The 21437-nt window shown below is 34.8% G+C and overlaps 4 protein-coding genes across 4 annotated transcripts; 3 read left to right on the top strand and 1 right to left on the bottom strand.

The window, feature by feature from the left end:
• Nucleotides 1-280: 280 nt before the first annotated feature.
• Nucleotides 281-926, top strand: LOC133806674 (classical arabinogalactan protein 5-like). Its single transcript, XM_062244767.1, has 2 exons — nt 281-679; nt 858-926. Exons 1-2 carry the CDS (start codon nt 281-283, stop codon nt 924-926), a joined length of 468 nt encoding a protein of 155 aa, XP_062100751.1.
• An 11971-nt stretch (nt 927-12897) lies between these two features.
• LOC133806673 (glutathione S-transferase T3-like) lies at nt 12898-14730 on the top strand. Its single transcript, XM_062244766.1, has 2 exons — nt 12898-13756; nt 14663-14730. The coding sequence occupies exons 1-2, from the start codon at nt 12898-12900 to the stop codon at nt 14728-14730; spliced, it is 927 nt and encodes a 308-aa protein (XP_062100750.1).
• A 1645-nt stretch (nt 14731-16375) lies between these two features.
• LOC133806672 (uncharacterized) lies at nt 16376-17641 on the top strand. The gene is made up of 2 exons (XM_062244765.1): nt 16376-16898; nt 17070-17641. The coding sequence occupies exons 1-2, from the start codon at nt 16376-16378 to the stop codon at nt 17639-17641; spliced, it is 1095 nt and encodes a 364-aa protein (XP_062100749.1).
• A 347-nt stretch (nt 17642-17988) lies between these two features.
• On the bottom strand, nt 17989-19139 carry LOC133804929 (blue copper protein). The gene is made up of 2 exons (XM_062243033.1): nt 18865-19139; nt 17989-18610 (listed from the first exon to the last, which is right to left on the bottom strand). The coding sequence occupies exons 1-2, from the start codon at nt 19034-19036 to the stop codon at nt 18198-18200; spliced, it is 585 nt and encodes a 194-aa protein (XP_062099017.1). The 5' UTR covers nt 19037-19139; the 3' UTR covers nt 17989-18197.
• Nucleotides 19140-21437: the final 2298 nt, after the last annotated feature.

Below are 21437 nucleotides of genomic sequence, written 5' to 3'. Positions count from 1 at the left end.
GGCTTGACGCGTGTACAGTTGTCAGATAATTACTTGTGGACTGTTTTTATTAATGATGTCTTTTGTCACAAACTTAAGGAGGGTTCATTATAGGTTCCGGTGAAGCCAACTGTACTGTAATATTTCCCTTTTACACCGTCAACCGACTTATCTTCTCTCTGTATATATATACTCTTCGACTGTGTCTTTCTCATATATTTCTATTCATCAACAGCAGAGTTCTCTCTCACATCCCTTAACTCAGTCACTTTCTCTCTCTAAAACCAGTTTCATCACAAACATGGCTCGCTCAACATTTGTTGTGTTCTTCATCACTCTCGCAATGGTATCTGCCTCTGTTTTGGCTCAATCTCCATCATCGGCGCCGACCGGGTCGCCTACCAAGTCTCCGCCCGCAGCTTCATCTCCGCCTCCAGCTGCTGCTACTCCTCCACCCAAGGCTTCGGCTCCGGCTCCCACGCCTACTTCCACGGCTTCTCCGCCAGCCTCCTCTCCTGCCTCGGCTCCATCAATCTCGACACCACCGACCTCATCTCCAACGAGCTCTCCTCCAGCTCCACCTACACCTACACCTGGCCCTTCTGCTGCAGTTCCTCCCCCTCCTTCCATCGCCAGTCCTCCGGCTGAGGCACCGCAACCACCATCCAACGGTCACAGAATCGCTGCTGCTGCTGGATCTGTAGCCGCGATCATCTTCGCGACATCGCTTTTAATGTAGGTATGAATGATGATGTGAGTTTTCGCTGTTTCTGCCGACGGAGTTTCGGATTCTAGGTTTTTCGCTTTCAGAACTTAGTAGGAGCCGTAGTTATTATTTTGATTTTTGATTTCTGAATATTTTTAGTATAAATGTTTAGATTAGTGTGATCGATCGATATGATATGGCGGAGAGTACAGTTATCATTGGTGATAGCAATGGACAGTGATTATTATTATTATTATTATTAGACTTCAGTCATATATGGTTCTTTTTATCTTTTCCTTATAATTTGTTCGTTAAATCTTCCATTTATAACGGATTCTTTCCCTTAATTCTATTAATTAATTTATCTATTATATATAATCAATTAAATAATTATAATTATCATAATTTTATTTTATTAAATCTAAAGAGGCAGAGAAATCGAAACCCGGAGTAGTATAACGGTAGTGGTGCGAGTAGTTTTTTTGTCTCATTTTAGTTGTTAAAATTGTGCTTGGGTTGGTGTTGTGAGACTGAAATTAAAGACTGATTATAACTATAATATTGATTTTGTTTTGTTTTGTTTTGTTTTTTATTTTATCAAATCATTTTAGTTAATTGGTTGTGGTTCTTGCCTTCTTGGGTGAATGAAAAGTAGAATGAAATGGGCTTCTTTTTCGAACAAGTGTCACGTGGGCACAGCTGTTAAGGAGCTAGCTACCATGTTACATAAACATTACATTGATCCCACACCCATGTGATTTTCTGCTTTGCGCCAGACACGCCAACATTGAGAAACTAATTAATAATAATAATAATATTAATAATACTTGACAAATTCAACCCAAACACAGAAAATAAATAGTAGACTCAGATAGGGCTTTTTGCTTCAACATTGAATGAATCTGCGTTAATGGCTAGAAGGAGTTGTTGGGGTTAGGTTTTAATGTTTTGTTTTAAGTAAAGTCACTTCAGTTGCAACAATTATAACCACTTTATATGCTCTTTGCTAACTGCATTTTTAGTTTTTTAGGATGTGACTAACATGTAAATAATCTCAATTTTTAAGCTTCTACAAACATTTAATTTTGCAAAGGGCAAATAAGTTTTTAAGTGAATGTAATCTACTTAATTTGGATTGTTTAACTATGCACTGTTATCCAAAAGCATCTTAGTACATTAATTAATTGGTTGAGAAGTGAATAATACCAGGGCTAAAAGAGGGATTTACTAGTAATTATCCAATCTCTGTTCCTCATTCCCTTTGTCAAGGAAGGACTACAAACTACAAAGGAATGACAAAAACTTCTTAGTCCTTTTTTGGAAGTGTAAGGGAAAGGTCAAAGGTTTTGGGGTCAGGATTCAAAGCTTTAATCAATTTTCTGAGGGGATTTTAATTCAATTTGGATTGGAGTGTTTTGGGTTCTGCATTCTGATCATATGATGGATTTAAATCACGGGTTGTTTTTGGCTTTGGATTCTTCCTATTTAAAGACTGGACATGCTTTCTTAGCTTTCGTGAAAGAATAGTAGACAGTTTCACGGATTTGGAATGTGACCCACTGAGAAGAGTGATTGGTTGGCTGGCTGGGCTAATTGACTTTTTCGAAAACAATCTATCAACTCCGAAAGCCTCATCAGCTTGTCTAATAGCATCTCAAACCCATTACCTCATTATCATTATGGTGTTGCACCAACACCAAAATTAAAGAATCTTAACATTATATTTTTTTTTCATTCCAATCACAACACCAAAAAATATATTATTTATTATTATATTATATTTTAATTATCTCTTGTATATTTAATCAATTTCAATGTTAATTTTATTTTCTTATAGTGTAGAGTAAGAATTTTCACACAAATTAAAATAAATTATATAAAAAATTAATTATAAAATATTTGAAAATTTAATTTATATGTGTATTTATAATTTAAAAAACACAACATAAAATATAGACTCAATAATACTCGTATGTTTATATATATATATAAAATATAAATATATTTATATTTAAAAAAAAAAAAAATTGCCGTGTGAACAGTGCACGGCATATATGCCGTGTCACTGTTGACACACGGCTAAATGGGGTGATATATGCCGTTTGGTTGGAGCTATTTATGCACGGCAACCCCAAATATATAGTGTATTGCCGTGCGGTTGCAGATGCTCTAAGGATGGATGTTCACTAAGCACGAGTTTCGTATAATTAAGTTTCCCATAGTTTAATTACTAGAAAAAGTTGAATAGGCAATCGAATCATATTATATGTAGTCAGTGGCATGATCAATAGGTAATATCATGATGTAATAATCAGCTAGTTATGCTTCCTTTTTTAATATTTTTATCAAGGCCAAACAAATATATATTACTGGTCATGCCATGTTTCAAATTATAGCATCTAGGAATATAGTAAACCTTACAATAATCAAAAGATCTAACACAATTTAAGCCTCAAAGAAAATATGGTTCAAAGACCACTCCGAAGAGTCCCCTTCTTCATTCAGAAAATTCACAAGGAGCTTTCAGTCACTAACAATTTGCAATCTAGACAACTTCTTGCTTTTTCTTATTTGACAAGCTTGAATCAGAGCTTTTGTTTATGCTTCAAGAGCACTTGAGGCCCGAAAGGAATGGCCATAAATCAATGGATTCCCCCAAGCAGGTGATTCAAACAAAATGATTCCTGAGCCAACCAAATTGTTTTCGTAGGAAGCATCCACAAAAGTCGTATCATGTTCCTGATATTTGATTTCTATATCATTCGCTAGAGTTGATTGAAACTCCTAAAAGTCAGATACAACTTTTGCAATCACTTTGTATATGTTAAAAGACCCTCCATTAAAACAAATATCATTCTTCACTGACCAAATATTCTCGAAGACACAAGCTACGAAAGACAAAATTCCTAAATTAGCTCTAGAATCTTGCTCAGTTAACCATTCAATTAATTTTAGACCTCATTCCGCATCTATTGCATCACTTCTAATGCCCCAAGGAGAAGCTAACCAAATAGCACTAGTTGCAGGACAATGGAATGTATTAATGTAAGATTATGCACATGGCCCACAAGTAAGGCTAGACCCACATGTAAGGCTAGGGTTTGTGGTAATGGAATCACATTCATATCTCAAAGCTAACCAAAAAGCCTTCCCTTTTTTATTTTCTTCATTCTAGAATTCAGAGATCAAGAGTGGTGTGGTGTAGCTCTTTGATTGAGTACTTGGAGAAATAGTGATGAGGCCCTCTTGTGAGTGAGAGAGGAGCGTTTCTTTTGGGTGTACTCAGGGTTTGGGTTGTGAGAAGAAAGCAGCAAGTGTTTGTAAATACTCTCTGTGCATATATAGTCTAATTTAAGTGTGAGAATAAAGTAAATTTTGTGTCTTGTTTTTTATTTTTTCTTATTATGCATTTATTTTAATTGCCTCTTAATTTGAGAGGTGATTATCAACAAGGCACACATATGGCATGTAAAGCAAGACTTGATCAGTTGATTTTACTTTAACATTGTCTTGAGAGGAGTATGATAAACAAAATTCAATACATACTAATAAAAAATTTCAGCGAAAGAAAGAATTGATTTACTTGATTAATTTCCACCATAGAGGAAAATAAACAATCACATATTGTAGTAAAATTGGAACTTTGAATTGTAATCCAGATGGGGTTGCCAACAGGGAAGGCTGTGAGGGTTTAGTGGGAGCTGTTCATGTTTGAGCCCAAATAAGTAGAGTATGGTTGGTAATTGGGCCTCATGTTTGTTAAGTGATACCAATTAATATGAACTTACTTGTCTCTATCTTTTGTTTATTGGGAAAATTACATAAAATAATAATTTTTTGCTAAAAAATTACGTTTTTATGGTTAATTTTTTTTTAAAGGTTAAAGTTTTAAGGAAATTTTTATATTTTTATGGATGTCTTTTTTTTATTATTATTTTCAAGTTGTTTTTAGGTTTTTTTTTGTGTTTACACGTTTTTATGTTTTTTTTTGTTGATGTTTAGTTGGTCCAGTAAATTATTTTTCTTAAAAACTGTATTTTTCATAATTATGAAACTTTAAAAATCATATTTTTGAAAACTTGAGTGCGTATTTTTTAAGAAAAAATAACAACGTTAAAAAAAAATTGTATATTTAAGAAAAAATCTCTTGTTTATGTCATGTTTCAAGTAGGTACTTCGATCGGTCCTACAAAACCTCTTGCTATAATAGTTTCAGACTTTTAGTAGGTGGTAATGATTTCATATTAGATTACATTTAAGAAATAGTAAGAGAATAAAACAAGAAACATGGAGTTGATACTTGAAGATAATAAATTATATTGAAAGATGGTAGATGGTAAAATTATTCTAAATTGTATAGTAAGTGAATTAATAAGGTGGTTGATATTAAGGTGGCCTCATATGTATATATATATATATATATATTTAGTGAATTACATATAAAAAATACATTATAAAAATTATTCAATCTTTTTTTTTTTTGAAAACTCATTACAACCTTTTCATACTTTCCAAACATAACTTTCTTTATTGTTTTGTTGTTGTAGTTTTTCCCTTTGACAAAAAAATGAATGAATAACGCATGGGGGTATTCATGGTGTGGGTGGTGCGGTTTTTCGTTCGCTAATTTATTAGACCGCACCACATATGCGTTTTAAGTAATTTTCTAAACCGCAACCCGTATCACATAGACCTTAAATTGCATAAAATACTCTGCAAAAATGCAGTGCAGTGTGGGTAGCTTATACCTATCGCCAAATAATTTAACAATTAAATATTATAATTAATAAATATTCATAATAAAGCTCATAACTAAAGATTGTTTAACAAAATAATAAATATACAACAAACTAATAAACTTTTAGCAAAACAATAAAAAAAACAACAAAAATATGATATAGAAGTAAAAATTTTGATTAAGGAGTAATATATTTAAGTTGAAATAGAATCTGTGTTAGCATCCATGAAACATAATTATTTTTCTATATTGTGTATATTATACTATATAAATATATATACATTAAGTTTAAATATAGTAAAATTGAAAAAATAAATATATATAACGATATGGAGCAGTGCGGTTTGAACTGCATTTATAAAATTTAAAACTGCAAACCGCACTGCGAAAATGCATATACCGCAATTGTAACACAAAGAGTTCCAAACTACAAATTACGGTGTGGTACAGTGTGGGCGGTTTGATGAACACCCTTAATAATGCATGTGTATTATTTCAACGAAGAAATAAGACTAGCATAGTAGAAAACTAAAATGATCATTTTACGGGAGGAATGATGGAACAAATAAAGATATTTTAGCTGTAAAACTATATTCTACCATTTAAATGAGAAATTTTATCATAAAGTATTTTTAATGTTAAAATGTTTGAAATTGATTAATTAAAATTAAAGATTTAAAATACATTCTCTAATCCCTTTTTGCAAACCAACAACACTGTTCCAAATTATCCAATAATACTTTCCCCTTCTTCCTCACTTCTACCAAATATACTATGTTATGTGGTATTTAGTGTGAATATAATGGTGAAGTGTGATTAACAACTTTACAACCTCATAGACAGACAAGAGTGTTGCTATAATGCACTTTACAAAGAATATTGCAATAATACACTTTTAAACTGCCCAACATCGTGTATAAGGTAGTATTTTATGGTGATTGATGGTATCAACTACTATTTAAACTATAATTAATGGAACCTGATTATACATAAAATATTAATAGCATAAAATATTAAGGGTGCATTATAGCATTAATCTCGTTGAGCCAAAATTTTATCACTTAATAAATGCTATCATCATTTGGGTTTGGAAAGTGCATTTGGTGAAATGGGCCAGATACATGAAATAAACGGGGCTTTTTTTATTATTATACCTAAAAACAAGATTTATTTACAATAATACCTACCATTTTATATGGGATCTTTAATAGTGTGCAAAAATATGACTTTTTTCAAAAAAAAGTTAGTCTATGGCTTTTTTTTAAGAATTTTCACTTTTATGGGTTTATTTTTCCATATTTTTGTATAAAAGTTGGTTTATGTCATATTTTTACTCTTAATCAAGTTTTATTAATTTAAAAAAGTATGTTTGTAATTTAATTATTATTTTTTTAGCTTATTTGTTTTTTTATATTATTTTTATATAATTGATTTTATATTAAAATTTTATTTGGTTTTTTGCAAATATTTTTTTTTTTATAAATATGAATTGTGTTTATTATTATTATTTATTTATTGTAAATATTTTTTCCCTTTCTTTTTAGATTGTACGTTTTTTTTTTCAAATCTTGGGTAAGGTAACCAGTTACTTGATTGATCTTTGACAATTATGTAAAAAAAAAATCTAGAGCTAGGTTAAATAACATGTACCAGAAGATGTAACCAGTTACCCTAAGAGGAGTAACTATAACATCCCAAATTATCTAGTAAGACTTAGGGCCTTGATTTGGGGGACAAGATGACAAACTATGGAAAGTTATGTGAGTTAATTATGAAATATGCATTTATGTGATATATGTGTGTATTATTGTATGGTTACGTGAGTTATATTATAATATGACTTTATATGCATGCTTAGGTATATTAAATATGTATGCGGGTCAGTTTCTAATCAGAAGGGCAATCTTTGTAATTTGGCCCGTTACATGTATATTTGGAGTATATATGATATATGTGTGAGACCACATTATTATGTTGATATATTTGGGTTACTCGGCACAAGGCGATCCTAGGGAACAAGTTAGCGGGAAAGTCACAATAGGACCAATACTCGACTCAGGGTGAATCAAGGGATATTTTGTATATTACCGGGATATTGGGTAATGAGAATAAATATTCGAGGATATATTCATAGTTAGTGAGATTAGGAGGGAGTTTTAAGGATTTTGACCATTTTAACCTCGGGGACATTTTTGGTACCCCGAGCCTTGGGATTTGCTTAAGGTTACTTGAACTCTCAGTAACCTGACATAAACAGAAAAACGCGTTTAACTCTCTCTTGTTCTCATATTTTCGCTCGTTAGCGTTTTCGAAGGAAACTCGAGTTTTAGAGCTTAGATTCAAGTGAGGTTAGAGTCATAACAATTCTAGGGAAGATTAGAAGCCTGAGGATTTAGCTGGAAAACAACTTAATCAAAGGTAATTTAAGTGTTAAGTTTCTGAGTTTTGTTTTCCTTAAGTTCTTAAGATTTGATTGGATTTTGAGGGTTGGATCAGTTTTTAATCCATTTGAAAGTTGGGTTTTATTGCCTGGGATGTACTGATGATGTTTTGGGATTGAATTGTGGGTTTGGTACGGTTTGGGGTGAGTTTTGGGAGGACTTGCATTTGAGAAAAGCTGGGTCCGCGGGGTTGCGTCGTGTGGCGTGCTGCCCCTTTGGCACACCCACATGGGGCCATTTTGTTAATGAGCATGCCTTGGTGCTTGATCATTAGTCAAGTCTTGCACCAAGCAACCTCATGGGATAGGGTAGTGTCAGTTTTGTAATATTGCATATGTCTCCCAGACAAAAATCATATATGTTCCTGGGAAGACTTTATTTCCCTAGAAGGCTCCTTAGGGGGAGGTGACCTGGTGACTTAGGGAAGCACCATGGCCATCAGCAGATAGGGGCCAAAGCTGTGTACTCCCTTGCCCTATCAAGACTATATATTAATGAAATAACATTTATCCATACTTGCCCCTGTGTGCTTCCTTGTTGCTTATGTGTTGCTTGTTTGTTAGCTTCGTTGGGCCACTGCGTGCCATTTGCCTTGTCGTGTGCTTTGTGTTGTGTGGACGTTCCTAGGAATGACTTGCTTTGTGCTTGCTCATACTTCGTTATTGCCCGTTGCATGTCCGAGATGTGTATGTGGCTAACCGCTGAGTTTGTTTGCCTGTAGGTGTGTGTTGTAGGCTGACTTGCTAGCTTGAAGAGTCTGCAAGTGCCGCACGTTCCGTCTAGTTGGAGTACCCAAATAGCCGGCCCGTGACACGTCGCGACCCTTAGGAACTTAGGAGCTTGGGCGGTACCCTGATACGGGGTCGCGCCATAGCCCGAGTCCAGAGAAAGGAGAGGTTGGGCTCTCTGACTTGTGGAGAGTCGCGGCTCAAAATGAGAATATTAGCTAAAGGGAGGTTTTGAGTGCGGGAACTCAAAACTAAGAGCTCGAGATCGATCCTACTACCCAGTTTAGTAGAATTCGACGTACCGGAGGCTAGGACTCGGTCCAAAAGCCTTTATTTGCTTGTTATAGACGAGATTCTATACTTGGTTATGACTAGGTTATTGTCAGGGGCTCGGAATCAGGATCGTGCTCGAGGGTCGTTCTTAATATACATTACACTCGAACCTGAGGTAAGAAAACTGCACCCAGTGTGTGATGTACATGATTAGGGCTTGGCCTGGTTGTTGAATATAGACTTGATTAGGGCTTGGGCCCCTGAGAATGAGCATGATTATAATTATTCCTATGATTGTTGATTAAGCATATTGAATGCTTTGTATCTGGATATTTGCTATATGATATATGCTTGTCTGCTTTATCTGATTGAAAAGACTTGACTTATAAGTCAAGAACGACAATAGTGCGTTGAGCGCTTGTCGAAAGCATTGACTCTTAAGTCAAGGGCAGCAATAGCGTGCTGAGCGTTGGTAGATATGGTTATGCCTAATCAGGAGTGCATCATACATTTGTCTGGCCCAATGGTGATGGAAAAATTAAGCGCCAGGTACGCTAGGCCAGCTCCAAGGCTGGTTATATAGAGGATAGGGCAATGGGCCCCGGGATGATTTATTAGTCCCATATCCTAGGGTCGGGCCCCAGTATGATTCATTAGTCATGTATTTTGGGCAACGAGCCCCGATATGATTCATTAGGGCAGCTGACCCCCATATGACGCTTTAGTCATTTATATGAATGGTATGCTTGCATGAGTAGGGTTATTACTGCTAGACATGCTTAATATGATTTGGTAACATGCTATTAAATTCTTATGAGCATGTTTAATTTTTCTTGTTGAGTCTTTGCTCACGGGTGTCATGTGGTGCAGGTAAAGGGAAAGGGAAGCTAGACCAGCCATGAGTTAGAGAGCTTCGGTGACGATGTGTACATATGTGGCTGCTCGACCATCGCGGTCGGGTTTCTCAAAGGAACTGGGGTCAAACCCTATTTTTGTTGCTTAGGTCGGCTAGTTGTAACTTTTGAGTTGTAATTACCATTTTGGAACTGTAAACAACTTTGTAAACGTATATTATGGGATTCCATGTACAACTTAACATTTTAACGAAATAACTAGTCCTTTTGACCAATATTTTTAACCCTAAATCGTTAATCACGTTTAGTTTCACGTTTATGGCCAAATGACTCAATTAGCAAGCCTAGCACTATTTAAAATACACAGTGTAGCGGTCTTGGCTATCAGGGGCGTTATAGTAACCTTCTGTCATAAGAGGGATAACCAGTTACCATAAGAGCGGTGACAGGTCACTCATATTAAATATGAAACAAAAACATCAAATTTGAAGGAAAAAGAGGAAAAACACTTCATTAAAAAAAGAAGTAACTATGATTTTAGTCACATAGGTAACCAGTTACCATAAAAAAACTAAGAAATATACACACAAAGAGAGAAAGGGTTTGTGTGGCTAGGGTTTGAGAGAGAGAGAGAATAGTGGAATGGTAATTTTACAATGGTACCCCTGTTTGGATAATGTGTTTTTGTTTTAAATTTAGCTTTCATATTTAGTTAGCTAATAATTGTGTTTCTCATACTTTATATTTTTCTTTAATAAATTTTCCCATACAAATTAGCAGTATAAGTCTCATATTTTTGCATAATGATGGTATAAAAGCCATATTTTTTAAAAATTCCTTTTTTATTATTATACCTAAAACAAGTTTTGTTTACAATAATACCTACCAAAAAAATAATTACAAAAACTTGATATTTTTACACATATTTTGTAAAAAAAAATCGATTGTCTATACCGATTTTTTGAGATAAAAACTTAAAAGTTTTTAAGTTAAGTTTCTCTTCTCATAACATATTTCATAAAATATGCATATGGGGCTGAATCCTACAAAAGGTGGACATCTGACACCTCAGCATGCAGAGAAAATCTTGTCCATTATTTTGAGTTCTTAAAATCTACTTTTTGTTCCCTTCAAAACAATTTAAAATGCCAGTGGGTTACCTTTTAAAACAAGTTTTAATTTTTAAGTTATTACATAATTTTAAAGCAACCAAACGACCTAATGAGTTACCAAAAAACGTCTTATTATGTTTTATTTAAAAATGACCAAATAATATCTAAAAGTATCTCTTTGAATAAACTTACACTGTTAGGTTTCTAAAATAGCTTTTGAGGTTGTTTAGCATACAATATAATAACTTTTAAATGCAACATAAAAATACTCTTTTGGTAACACATGGAATTTATGTTTGAATTATTGTTAAATGTTTGTTAAACAAATAGAAAAGTAACTAAAAAAAAAGTGAGAGGTGTAGAAGTAAAAGGAGTGAAGGCAACTCTCAATGCTTTTGGAATCATAAGACAAAACCAACTCCCTTCAAATTATTTTCTCCAACCAGGACAAGTAACTATCTAGAAAAGTAACTAAAAAGTTGCTTTTTAAGGTGAGTGTACCTATAGACTCGCCAAGAAACGACGATGATATAGGGAGAATAGGTGGTTAGGTTTTGTTCTTCTTGAAGTGCTCGTTCCAATGGTACTACCCTCCAACCTTGGAGTGGTTGGAGTTGGCTAAAAAATATAGTCAAAGTTAAGCCTCTAACAACTTTTTAGGTAACAAGCTCGTCAGCGGATGGGCTTCCAAGGTGGCTAGCCCATGTATTGTTTCGATGAGCAGTGGTCTTTGAGTTTGACAATAAATGGCGTGTAGAAAAGGTGTGGGAAAAATTACACCTAGCACTGTAAATTTTTTTAAAAAAATTGAAAAATACAGAATTTTATAAAAATTACAAAAATACGGATAACAGTTTGTTGCGGTTCAGTAATCATCTGTTACAATTTTTTATTTAGTCTGTAAAGATTGTTTACAAAATTGTAACATATGGTTACAAACGTGTAAATTTTAATTACAAATTTGTAAACTTTGGTTACAAAAAAAATGTATTATTACAAATTTGTAAACTTTGTTTACAAAAAAAAAAAAAAAACTCCTTACGTCACTCCGTATTTTTTGTAATTTTTTACATATTTCGTATTTTTAGTAATTTTTTAAAAACCTTAGTTATTTTTGTGAATTTCCCTGTATAATCTAGAATTTCGGTATCAACTTGAAAATCCGTTATAAAGAAATTCGATATTTTTGTAAATAATACTTGGACCAATATTTCTGTAAATAAAATGTGCTTTGCAAGCCGAGATGTAATTATTCCTTAAATAAACCACATCTCATGCCACAAGAAAAATCTCAATCTTAAAAACCCAACATTCTATTTTTCCTAATCTGAAACCTACTTACTCATGAGACAGATGGAGCCTACCAAAATATAAAAAGAAGAACATAAGAGCAACTACAACGCGAAAGCTTAAATGAGAGATGGTCAAGCATTGGAGTCCTTGATTGCTTCAACAAAATTAAGGCACCGTTGCCTCTATCAGGCAACGGTGCTTTCCTTTTTTTTTTTGTACATATATATATATAAATGTAACATTTTATATATATATAACAAATATGTGAATTTTATTATCGTTTTTTTATTACCGTTTGTCACATAATTTTTTTTTTTAATTTTTTCTATAAATACTCATTTATTTAATTTAATTTTCACACCATTGCATACATCTTCTTCCAAATTATCAATATCATAAAATTTATTTTCTTATCAATGGATTCCCAAAATTCTCAAAATTCTCCAAATACCAACTCCCAAAATCTAAAATTTCAATATTCTCAAGTTTTTCAAAATTCATCATTTTCTCCACATACTAATCCCCAAAATCCAAATTTTCAATATTCTCATTTCAATCAAAATTTTCAAAATACTCCCTCTACTAATCCTCAAAATCCAAATTTTCAATATTCTCAATTTAACCAAAGTTTTCCAAATTCTCAAAATTATCCCATGTCCTCTTACCTTTACCAAAATTTTAGCTCTTTTGAGACACCCCAACAAGCTCCATTCTTCACACCAACAAATTCACTATCATATGCCTTTCATATGCCTTCCCTACACCAACCCAAAATGGTTTCAAGAAATTACAGGCCAAGTATGGAAAAATCTAGTATTGATTTGAATCGTGAAACATCATCGACACTTGTCTCTGAAACCCAACCTGAACATGGTGTTGAAGGATTGGAAAATGTAGTTCTACACAATGAAGATGAATCAAGGCATAAGTGTAAAGTCAAATGGAGCAAGGAAGCCACTATACTTCTGATAAGTGGATGGCTTAATACATCTAATGATTCCATTGTGGGGAATGACCAAACTTCTACACATTTCTGGGCTCGGATCGCAGAATACTACAACACCAACCAAAAAGGCGAGCAAGCAAGAACTAGAAGGCAATGTAAAGATCATTGGAACAAGATGAATCAAAAGGTGGCGCGTTTCAATGGGTGTTATAAGCGAGTACAACAAGCACATCACAGTGGTTGGTCTGATGAGCAAATTCTTGAGAATGCACATCAATTGTACAAATCTGAAAATAGCAACTCAAATTTTTTGCTTGTGGACTGTTGGAGATTGCTAAAGGATGAGCTGAAATGGAATACAATGTACCAACCAAAAGGTGGTAAGAGAACAAAGGTGTCAGAATCAGGGGCATTTACTTCTTCTTCCAATGCAGACATCAGTGATGATGAAGTACGTGAAGTGTGTCCTACTAGCCAAAAGCCAACAAAGAGAAAAGGGAAGGAAAAAAAAGACACCCATACTAGATTTATAGAGATTAGTGAATGGAAAGCATTTGCATTGGAGAAATTGGTGGCGATAAAGGAGAAAGAGGCAGAAGATAATAGGATGACAAAATACATGGATTATCTCATCATGGACACGCCGCATATGACTCCTGAACAAAAGAAAGATCATGAAAACTTGTGTACTTATATTAAGAATAATATCCCGAAGTTGTAATTGCTATGTATTTTTATCAACCGCATTATTATGTACATTTTAACGGCTATATTTTAACGGCTATATATATGTAATGCCCCGGATTCCCTATTATGGTTAATGGCTGGATTAGTAGGCCGGGAGGGCCATAACTGTTTAATTATGCCATTAAATGTGTTTATGCATGTTTATGAGAATTATATTATCATATGATGTTAAATGCATGCTTGTGAATCCACATTTGTTTACAGGGGTATTATGGTAATTTGGCCCGTTGAGGGTATAATTGAATATTTGTTGTATGTTAGTGATATATTGTGAGACCACATTATAATGTGGATTGGTTCGAGTATTCCGACATGAGACGATCGTTAAACGTGATTATCGGTTTGGTCATAACAGGTTTGAGCTCGGGGCTCGGGGTGAGTCTCGGGGTGAATTTAAAGGTTATAGCGTTACCGGGGATTTTAGGGTAACGGGTTATGAAATATTGGTGTTTGAGGATTTTGAGATTAGCGGGAAATGGGGAGTGTTAGTTATAATTAACGGGTTTAGCGGAATGTACCAATGTTGCCCTTAGGGAGGCTTTGGAGGCTTAAGATGACATAAGGGGTATTTTGGTCTTTTTAGGGGAGGATATATATGACTATGTGACTTGAAGGCTGTAGAATAAAACAGAGTAAAACAGAGGTGATTTCTTTCCCTTCCCGTACCTTCTTTTCCTTCATCTTCCTTGTGAAATTTTGTGGGCTTGTTGAGGATTTGAGCTTGGAAGCCAAGCCTTGGTACCTTGGGAGAGTGTTTCATTGTTGAAGAGCAACATAACCTGAGCTTAAGGTAAGCTTTTAGCCACTGGTTTTTACATATACTCTGTTTTCGTTTTAGTTCTTAGATCATGAGTTTTGGTTGTGGAAAGTGTGGATCAAAGAGGGTTTTGATGTTAGTTTGATTGGGGTTTGATGTGAGTGAGCTAAGGGTGTTATTGGGGGTTTAATTACATGTTTGAAGGTGGTTCTATGTTGGTTTGAGGGGCTGGTTTGAGAGGAAGGAGCTCAGGGAGAAAACTGGTTCGAGTTTGGGTGTTCTTGCTTCCTGGGCTGGGTGCCGCGGCACGGCTTTAGCGTGCCGCGGCCCATGAGCGTCTGGTAGAAGGGGGGGGGCTTTCTGTTTGGGGCGTTCCGCGGCACGGCTTTTGGGGGCCGCGGCCCATAGGGCCAAAATTGCTAAAAGGTGGTTTTTATCTTAGGGATTCAAACCATAGGCCTAGGGGTTGGACCTAGTACCCGGTTGGGTAGTTTTGAGGTCTCGGGGGCTGGGATTTGGTTTGGGGAACCCTCAGTTATCATTTTTATTGATGAATCCTATATTTTGGTTATGACCAGGTGACCGTCGAAGAATTTAAAGGTTGATCGTTCTCAGGGGTCGTTCATATAATTATTCTCACTCGAACTAGAGGTAAGAAAACGGTGTTTGAATACAGTTGCACCCTGTATAGGTATATGGCATGTATGGTCTGATATTTGAGGCATGCTGGTTGATATATGTGGACATGGATTTCATATTAAATGCCGTTGAACGTTGTTTACCTGTTGAGACACTGACTAGTCAGGGACCGACTCTAAAGTCGAGAATCATGCATTGAATGACTCTATAGCATTAATGCCAGACCGACCCTAGGGTCGAGGAACTTATAAGCGCTTGCTTGGCTTACAACCAGATGAATATAGCCAAGGTATGAGACCCCGGTGACTGTTTGTCACATGGCTAAGGGACGTTGTCCATAGCTTCGACTCCAGAGTCGTGAGGAAGGTTGTGTTGGTGACTAATCACCATGCACCTGTCCTAAACGAACTTATAAATGAATCACTATTCAGTTAAGCCCTGGTGACCCTATCGTCACATGGCAAGAGGGAGCGATGCTCATTACTGTGACTTTTAGCTATTGTCACCTATTTGTGGGACTGATAGTCCTAAGTGGTTATTATGATCGTTGTCGATATTATATCATGTTTTATTATGTTTTCTTGCTGGGCCTCGGCTCATGGGTGCTATGTGGTGCAGGTAAAGGGAAGGAAAAGCTTGGCCAGCCTTGAGTGGAGAGCTTGGGCGATGTGATGTACATACAGGGCCGCTTGACCGCCACGGTCAAGGAGTTCTCAGAGGGACTAGGGGTTTACCCTATTTTTGCCGCTTAGGCCGGCGGGGATTGTATATTTGGAACTGTAGTAACTCTTTTGTAACTTGAACCACTTGTAAACATTTTAAAAGGCTCATGAGCAGTTTACTTACTTAATGAAAAGTGCCCTTTCTTTTTTACTGGTTTTACACCTTAACCTGTTGATGACACTTAGATCACGTTTTTAACCAAAGGACTCGGGTAGCGGGTCAAATTTCCGGTTCACCGATCACCGTAACTGTTCTGGGGTAGCCAGGGCGTTACAATATACATGTCACCATGTCTATAAATACTAAATTTCAATCGTCCTTTTACTCAACTCTCCATTCAATCATTCATTTTACTCTCTCATTCATCTTTCATTCCCAAATATCATATGCTCTAAGTTCGACAATGGATTCGCCAAATTCTCCGAATCCATAAGACAATATGAGTCTAGAGGAAATCATAATTGCAGAGTGTACTGACGATCATGATGATCAATATTTCAAAGCGCTCATGGATGGGGGTAGCTCAACAAGACAAGGAAGAAAGAGAGCCCACATTGATAGGGGTCATGTAGAAGGACACCAACGTTTGTTCGATGACTACTTTTCTGATGAACCGGTGTATACAGAATATCAATTTCGAAGAAGATTTAGAATGCATAGACATGTATTCCTACGCATAGTGCAAGCTCTAGAAAATCATTCAGAGTATTTCCATATGAGGTTTGATGCAGTCGGTAGAAGGGGGCTTTTGCCATTACAGAAGTGCACCGCTGCTATGCGAATGTTGGCATATGGAGCGCCTGTCAATTATGTTGATGAGTATGTTCAAATTGGTGAAACTACCGCTATTGAATGTCTAGTCAATTTCGTTCGAGGAGTGAATGATATTTTTGGGACCGAATATTTAAGACGACCCAATGCTGGGGACATTCGTCGCTTACTTCAAATGGGGGAGGTGCGTGGTTTTCCAAGCATGTTGGGAAGCATTGATTGTATGCACTGAGAATGGAAAAATTGCCCAGTTGCATGGAAAGTCAAATTCACGCGAGGTGATCACGGCAGACCAACAATCATGCTCGAAGCAGTTGTGTCACAAGATCTTTGGATATAGCATGCATTTTTTGGTGTTCCAGGATCCAATAATGATCTCAACGTGTTAAATCAATCCCCAATATTCACTGATATCTTACAAGGGCAAGCTCCGAGAGTTGAGTTTACGATAAATGGCACGCAATACAATAAGGGGTACTATCTAGCAGATTGTATTTATCCAGAGTGGGGTACATTTGTTAAAACTATCCCACTGCCTCAAGGAGAGAAAAGAAAATTATTTGCCCGATGCCAAGAAGCGGTACGCAAAGATGTTGAGCTAGCATTCAGAGTACTTCAATCTCGTTTTGCTATTGTACGAGGACCAATATGTTTTTGGCAAAATGATGTTCTCAAAGATATTATATATGCATGCATCATATTGCACAACATTATTGTCGAGGATGAAAGAGATGCATATGAGGGTTTGTTTGATTTTAATTATGATGACGGCTCTGCCGACACCCTAATGGTTGAAGTATTGCATGGACCTATTTCTGACTTCCCGACAATGCTTCAAAGAAATGCTGAAATTCGTGATAGAAACATTCATCGCAATCTTCAGGCGTACTTGGTAGAGCACATATGGTCAAAATTTGGAAATCATTTTAATTAGCATTTTTTTTAATTATGTTAGATTGATTAATTATGATTATGTCATTTTATAAGCTTATTTAAATTTCGTCTAATTTAAATTCCATGTAATATTTATTTATATTAATATATAGATTTAAAAAATTTAGTGTAACAATATTTATAATTACAAAATAATATATTAAACATGTGTGGGACCATAGTTGACAATTTTTGGAGTGGCTTAGCATTTGAGTATTTTTATGAAAAAAGTTGCCAAAAATCATGTGGATGAGAGAAAATAAAAAATTATATTTTTGGATGATTTAGATATATTAAGCTACTAATGGGGTAACCACTGTTGCTCTAAAGGAAAAGTTTGCAAGGAAATTAAAGAAATAAATCCTACTCATTAATATATAATAAGGAAAACATACATAAAAGACTCCAAAATACATAGAGAAGCAAACAAATATTAATAAAAATAATAATAAGAGCACTGCCTCTGTCCTGGCCAGAGTAGTAGTACTGGTACAAGTACAACTGACCAACTCTGCCAACCAATTCACAAGAGAGAGAGAGAAACCAAGAGATACAAACTAACTAGACCAATAAGCAACAAACACAGCCACAACAGTACCAAACACGTTCACCAAAGCAGTTTCTGTAGATGAATCCGCCGGAGAATGGGATGATGATGAGGAGGCCGGTGTCCTAACCCCTGTTGTACTGGTCGTACCGCCAGAAGAAGAAGGTGACGTAGTAGTCGAACCAGATGGTGTGTCCGAAGATGGCGAGGTGGATGAGCCACCGGACTTGACTGTGACGGCGAGCTTCATCCCACTGCCACAGTGGCCCATTACGCCACAGATGAAGTAATGAGTACCTGTTGTCTTGAGAGCGACTGTGGTGGTGCCTGTATTGTCTGATGTGATGGCATTCCCTGCGGTACAACTGCTGTAGTCGCTAGAGCTCACCTCGTCCACTGTGTGGCTACTCCCATAGTTGAACACTGCATACATGTATGCACATAAGAGATGTGAGAATATATAAAGTTAATTATTGAGAGAGACAGAGAGAAAGAGATGTGTGTGTGTTTGTGTAAAGTTAATTTGGCTATGGACCATTTTGTAAAAGTCATGTATTATAGTAAATGAAAAACGAAGTGACATGATTAGTGAGTGGACACAGGTTGTTAAGTTATTACCTTCATATATATATATACTACATTTTGTTATATTAATCAACTCGAAGAACTATATGTACCTAGGCTATCTCCAACTACGAAGGCTTTGTCACTTGTCCAAGTGCTATAGTCCACGCCCATTGCCCAGCCTGATGTGTCTCCAACAGTGTAAACCGTAGCTGAAGAGATTGGCATCATGACCATGTAAATTACTAATATCAGGAACGCAATCTCTAAACCGGTGTTTGCCATGGTTAATGAAAGAGAGATATTAAGATTAAAAAGAAGAAGAATTAAGAATTAAGAAAAGAAGAAGAAGAAGAGAAAAAGGTGATGATATTGATGATTGATAATAGCGGTTTTGGAGTCCTTATATATTGGTGTAAAGGGGATTGGGAGTAATAAGTAGTAGTGTGTTTGGTCCACTGACCATTTCAATTGCAAACTTTTGAAAAGAACTCATGCACTAGATGGGGGATGACTTGGGTTGGACTTCATACCTAACGCTCCAAAAGAATAGGTCCCATTTAATTTCCCTAGCTTTTTTGTCTCCTAAACTCATAAGAGAATAAAATACAAAATTTAATTAATACTTGGGATAATGCATGTTGTTATTAATAGTAATTATGTACCACTTTATTTTTTAGTAATAGGTGAAGAGAGATACTTTTTTTAATATTACTTTACATAGTTGCATTATTTTAGTAATTTCGATAGGTATTGCATTACTTAAATTATCTTATAACAAAAATAAAATTGTTGTAATAAAAATTATGGATATATTTAGATATTATTAAAATTAAAATTATAAAAAATATATAATATGTTGTTACGCTACACGTCGCTTATTTTCGCTTACAAAACAAGCGACGTGTGAAAGACGTTTCATGTTTGTCTTTGACGCAAGTCATACGACGGTTCTGTTTTAGTCAACATCAGACTATATCTTACAACATTTTATGTAGAACTAACATCTCATAATCTATGTCTGACATTTAGATTTTAGTAGTGATAGAGTATCAATTTTGCCAAATATTTTTTTATTTGAAAAAAAAAAGGCAAGGAGATCAAATTAATTAACAGCAAAAGTTCATTTCATTTCAGATTAATTATAACAAACTAATAATATGTAAACATAACATAATAATTTCATTTTGTTTATGATATTGTGTGTGAGTGGAGTGGAGTCTTTTCATCTCTTTAATGATGGGATTTAGAATTAAAAAACAATCAAAAGTTTATAGAATTGGTTTTAATTGTCGAATGTATTAATTATCCATCGATTGCTGTTTATGACTTATGGGGTGCTGTTAGACGTGGTTGTTGTGGTATGAATGTTTGACGATTACTTTCTTTGATGTTGATAAAAAAAAAAGTTTCTCAAAATACCACAACTAAATATTAAATTATTAAACAGCCAAAAAAAAGTTGATATTGTTATTACTACAAAAATTACTTAAATCTTACTCAATATAATAAGATACCACAAATTAAGCTGGTGAAAAGACCTCTCGGATGCATATACAAGAAGAGTAATGATATGTACACCCAAAATATGTACTTAAACATTACGTGACGTATTACTATTTTTTAAACAGTAAGTCTCAATTTTAATAAATGTGATTGATTATGTTAAACTCTCACATCACTGTGTGTAATATTTGAGTGTATATTTTGAGTACACATCTCATTACCCATATAAGAATGACCATTATTCTTGAATACAATAGCTATATATATAGAGCAAGTTCCAAACATATCCTCATGCCAAAAGCATGATTTTTTTTAAATTTATAATGTCTAAAGGGATTTAATTTACTGATATTGGATGTTATTGCATTATATAGTAAAGCCAAAAAATTAAATATTAATTAAGTTCATTTTAAAGAAATTGTACTTGGACGAAAAGTTTAAACAAAGAAGAGATATATGTTCTTATTATTATTATTTTTTAATATAATTAGAAAATAACATTCTAGAACTTAGACAATTATATTTGCCGTTCAGGCCTTGACCTACCACCGACACAAAATGTAATTTTCTTTTCAAAAAGATTCATAATGACATGCATGTTGAGAGCTACTTATATTTAAAGTAATCAACAATCGACCGTTCTTTTTGGAGTCGAAAAAAACCAAGATTGTTATTATTGCTAATTTTACGATTAGAAAATTATATTCTGAACTATTTTTTAAAGTTATTTTACACTCTAGTCTAATTTTAATAATTTTTTGCAAAATTATCCCTCATAATTTAGACAAGTGTTCGAAAAATTCAAATAGCCGGTCGAAAATTTTAAACAACCGATCAAATTTTAGACAGATGTTATTTTGCAAAAAAATATCAAAAGTAAACAAAAGTACAAAATAACTTAAAAAATAAGTCATTTTTACCAATTTCTCTTATTGGGTAAATATCATTTAATTCCCTCAGTACACTCTTCATTTAAACTTTCCATCCTTTTATCACCTCTCTCCTACCTTCTTACCAAACATAGCCTAAAGTAAAGAAAGAGAGAAAGAGATGGGAAAAAAAAAGAGTGAGGGGGATTGAGAAGTCTCAACATTTGATCAAAAGGGTTCACCTAACCAGAATTTAGAAGTAGTCCTGGGAATGATTTGGTGTGTGATTGTGATGGACTCATTTGCATCAT

Source organism: Humulus lupulus, chromosome X (assembly GCF_963169125.1).
Source record: "Humulus lupulus chromosome X, drHumLupu1.1, whole genome shotgun sequence".
Lineage (NCBI taxonomy): Eukaryota > Viridiplantae > Streptophyta > Magnoliopsida > Rosales > Cannabaceae > Humulus > Humulus lupulus.
Note: the sequence above shows the minus strand (reverse complement) of the source record. Positions and strands in the feature narration are given on the sequence as shown.

Excerpts from the sequence above, each read along its gene's own strand:
- LOC133806674 (XM_062244767.1), top strand. The coding sequence starts at position 281 with ATGGCTCGCTCAACATTTGTTGTGTTCTTCATCACTCTCGCAATGGTA. Across the intron at positions 680-857 it reads TCGCTGCTGCTGCTGGATCT|ATTAGTGTGATCGATCGATA; the intron begins GTAGCCGCGATC and ends ATAAATGTTTAG.
- LOC133806673 (XM_062244766.1), top strand. The coding sequence starts at position 12,898 with ATGGTTTCAAGAAATTACAGGCCAAGTATGGAAAAATCTAGTATTGAT. Across the intron at positions 13,757-14,662 it reads GAAAGATCATGAAAACTTGT|ATCATGAGTTTTGGTTGTGG; the intron begins GTACTTATATTA and ends TTTAGTTCTTAG.
- LOC133806672 (XM_062244765.1), top strand. The coding sequence starts at position 16,376 with ATGAGTCTAGAGGAAATCATAATTGCAGAGTGTACTGACGATCATGAT. Across the intron at positions 16,899-17,069 it reads TCAAATGGGGGAGGTGCGTG|GATCCAATAATGATCTCAAC; the intron begins GTTTTCCAAGCA and ends TTGGTGTTCCAG.
- LOC133804929 (XM_062243033.1), bottom strand. The coding sequence starts at position 19,036 with ATGGCAAACACCGGTTTAGAGATTGCGTTCCTGATATTAGTAATTTAC. Across the intron at positions 18,611-18,864 it reads CGTAGTTGGAGATAGCCTAG|TGTTCAACTATGGGAGTAGC; the intron begins GTACATATAGTT and ends ACATGTATGCAG.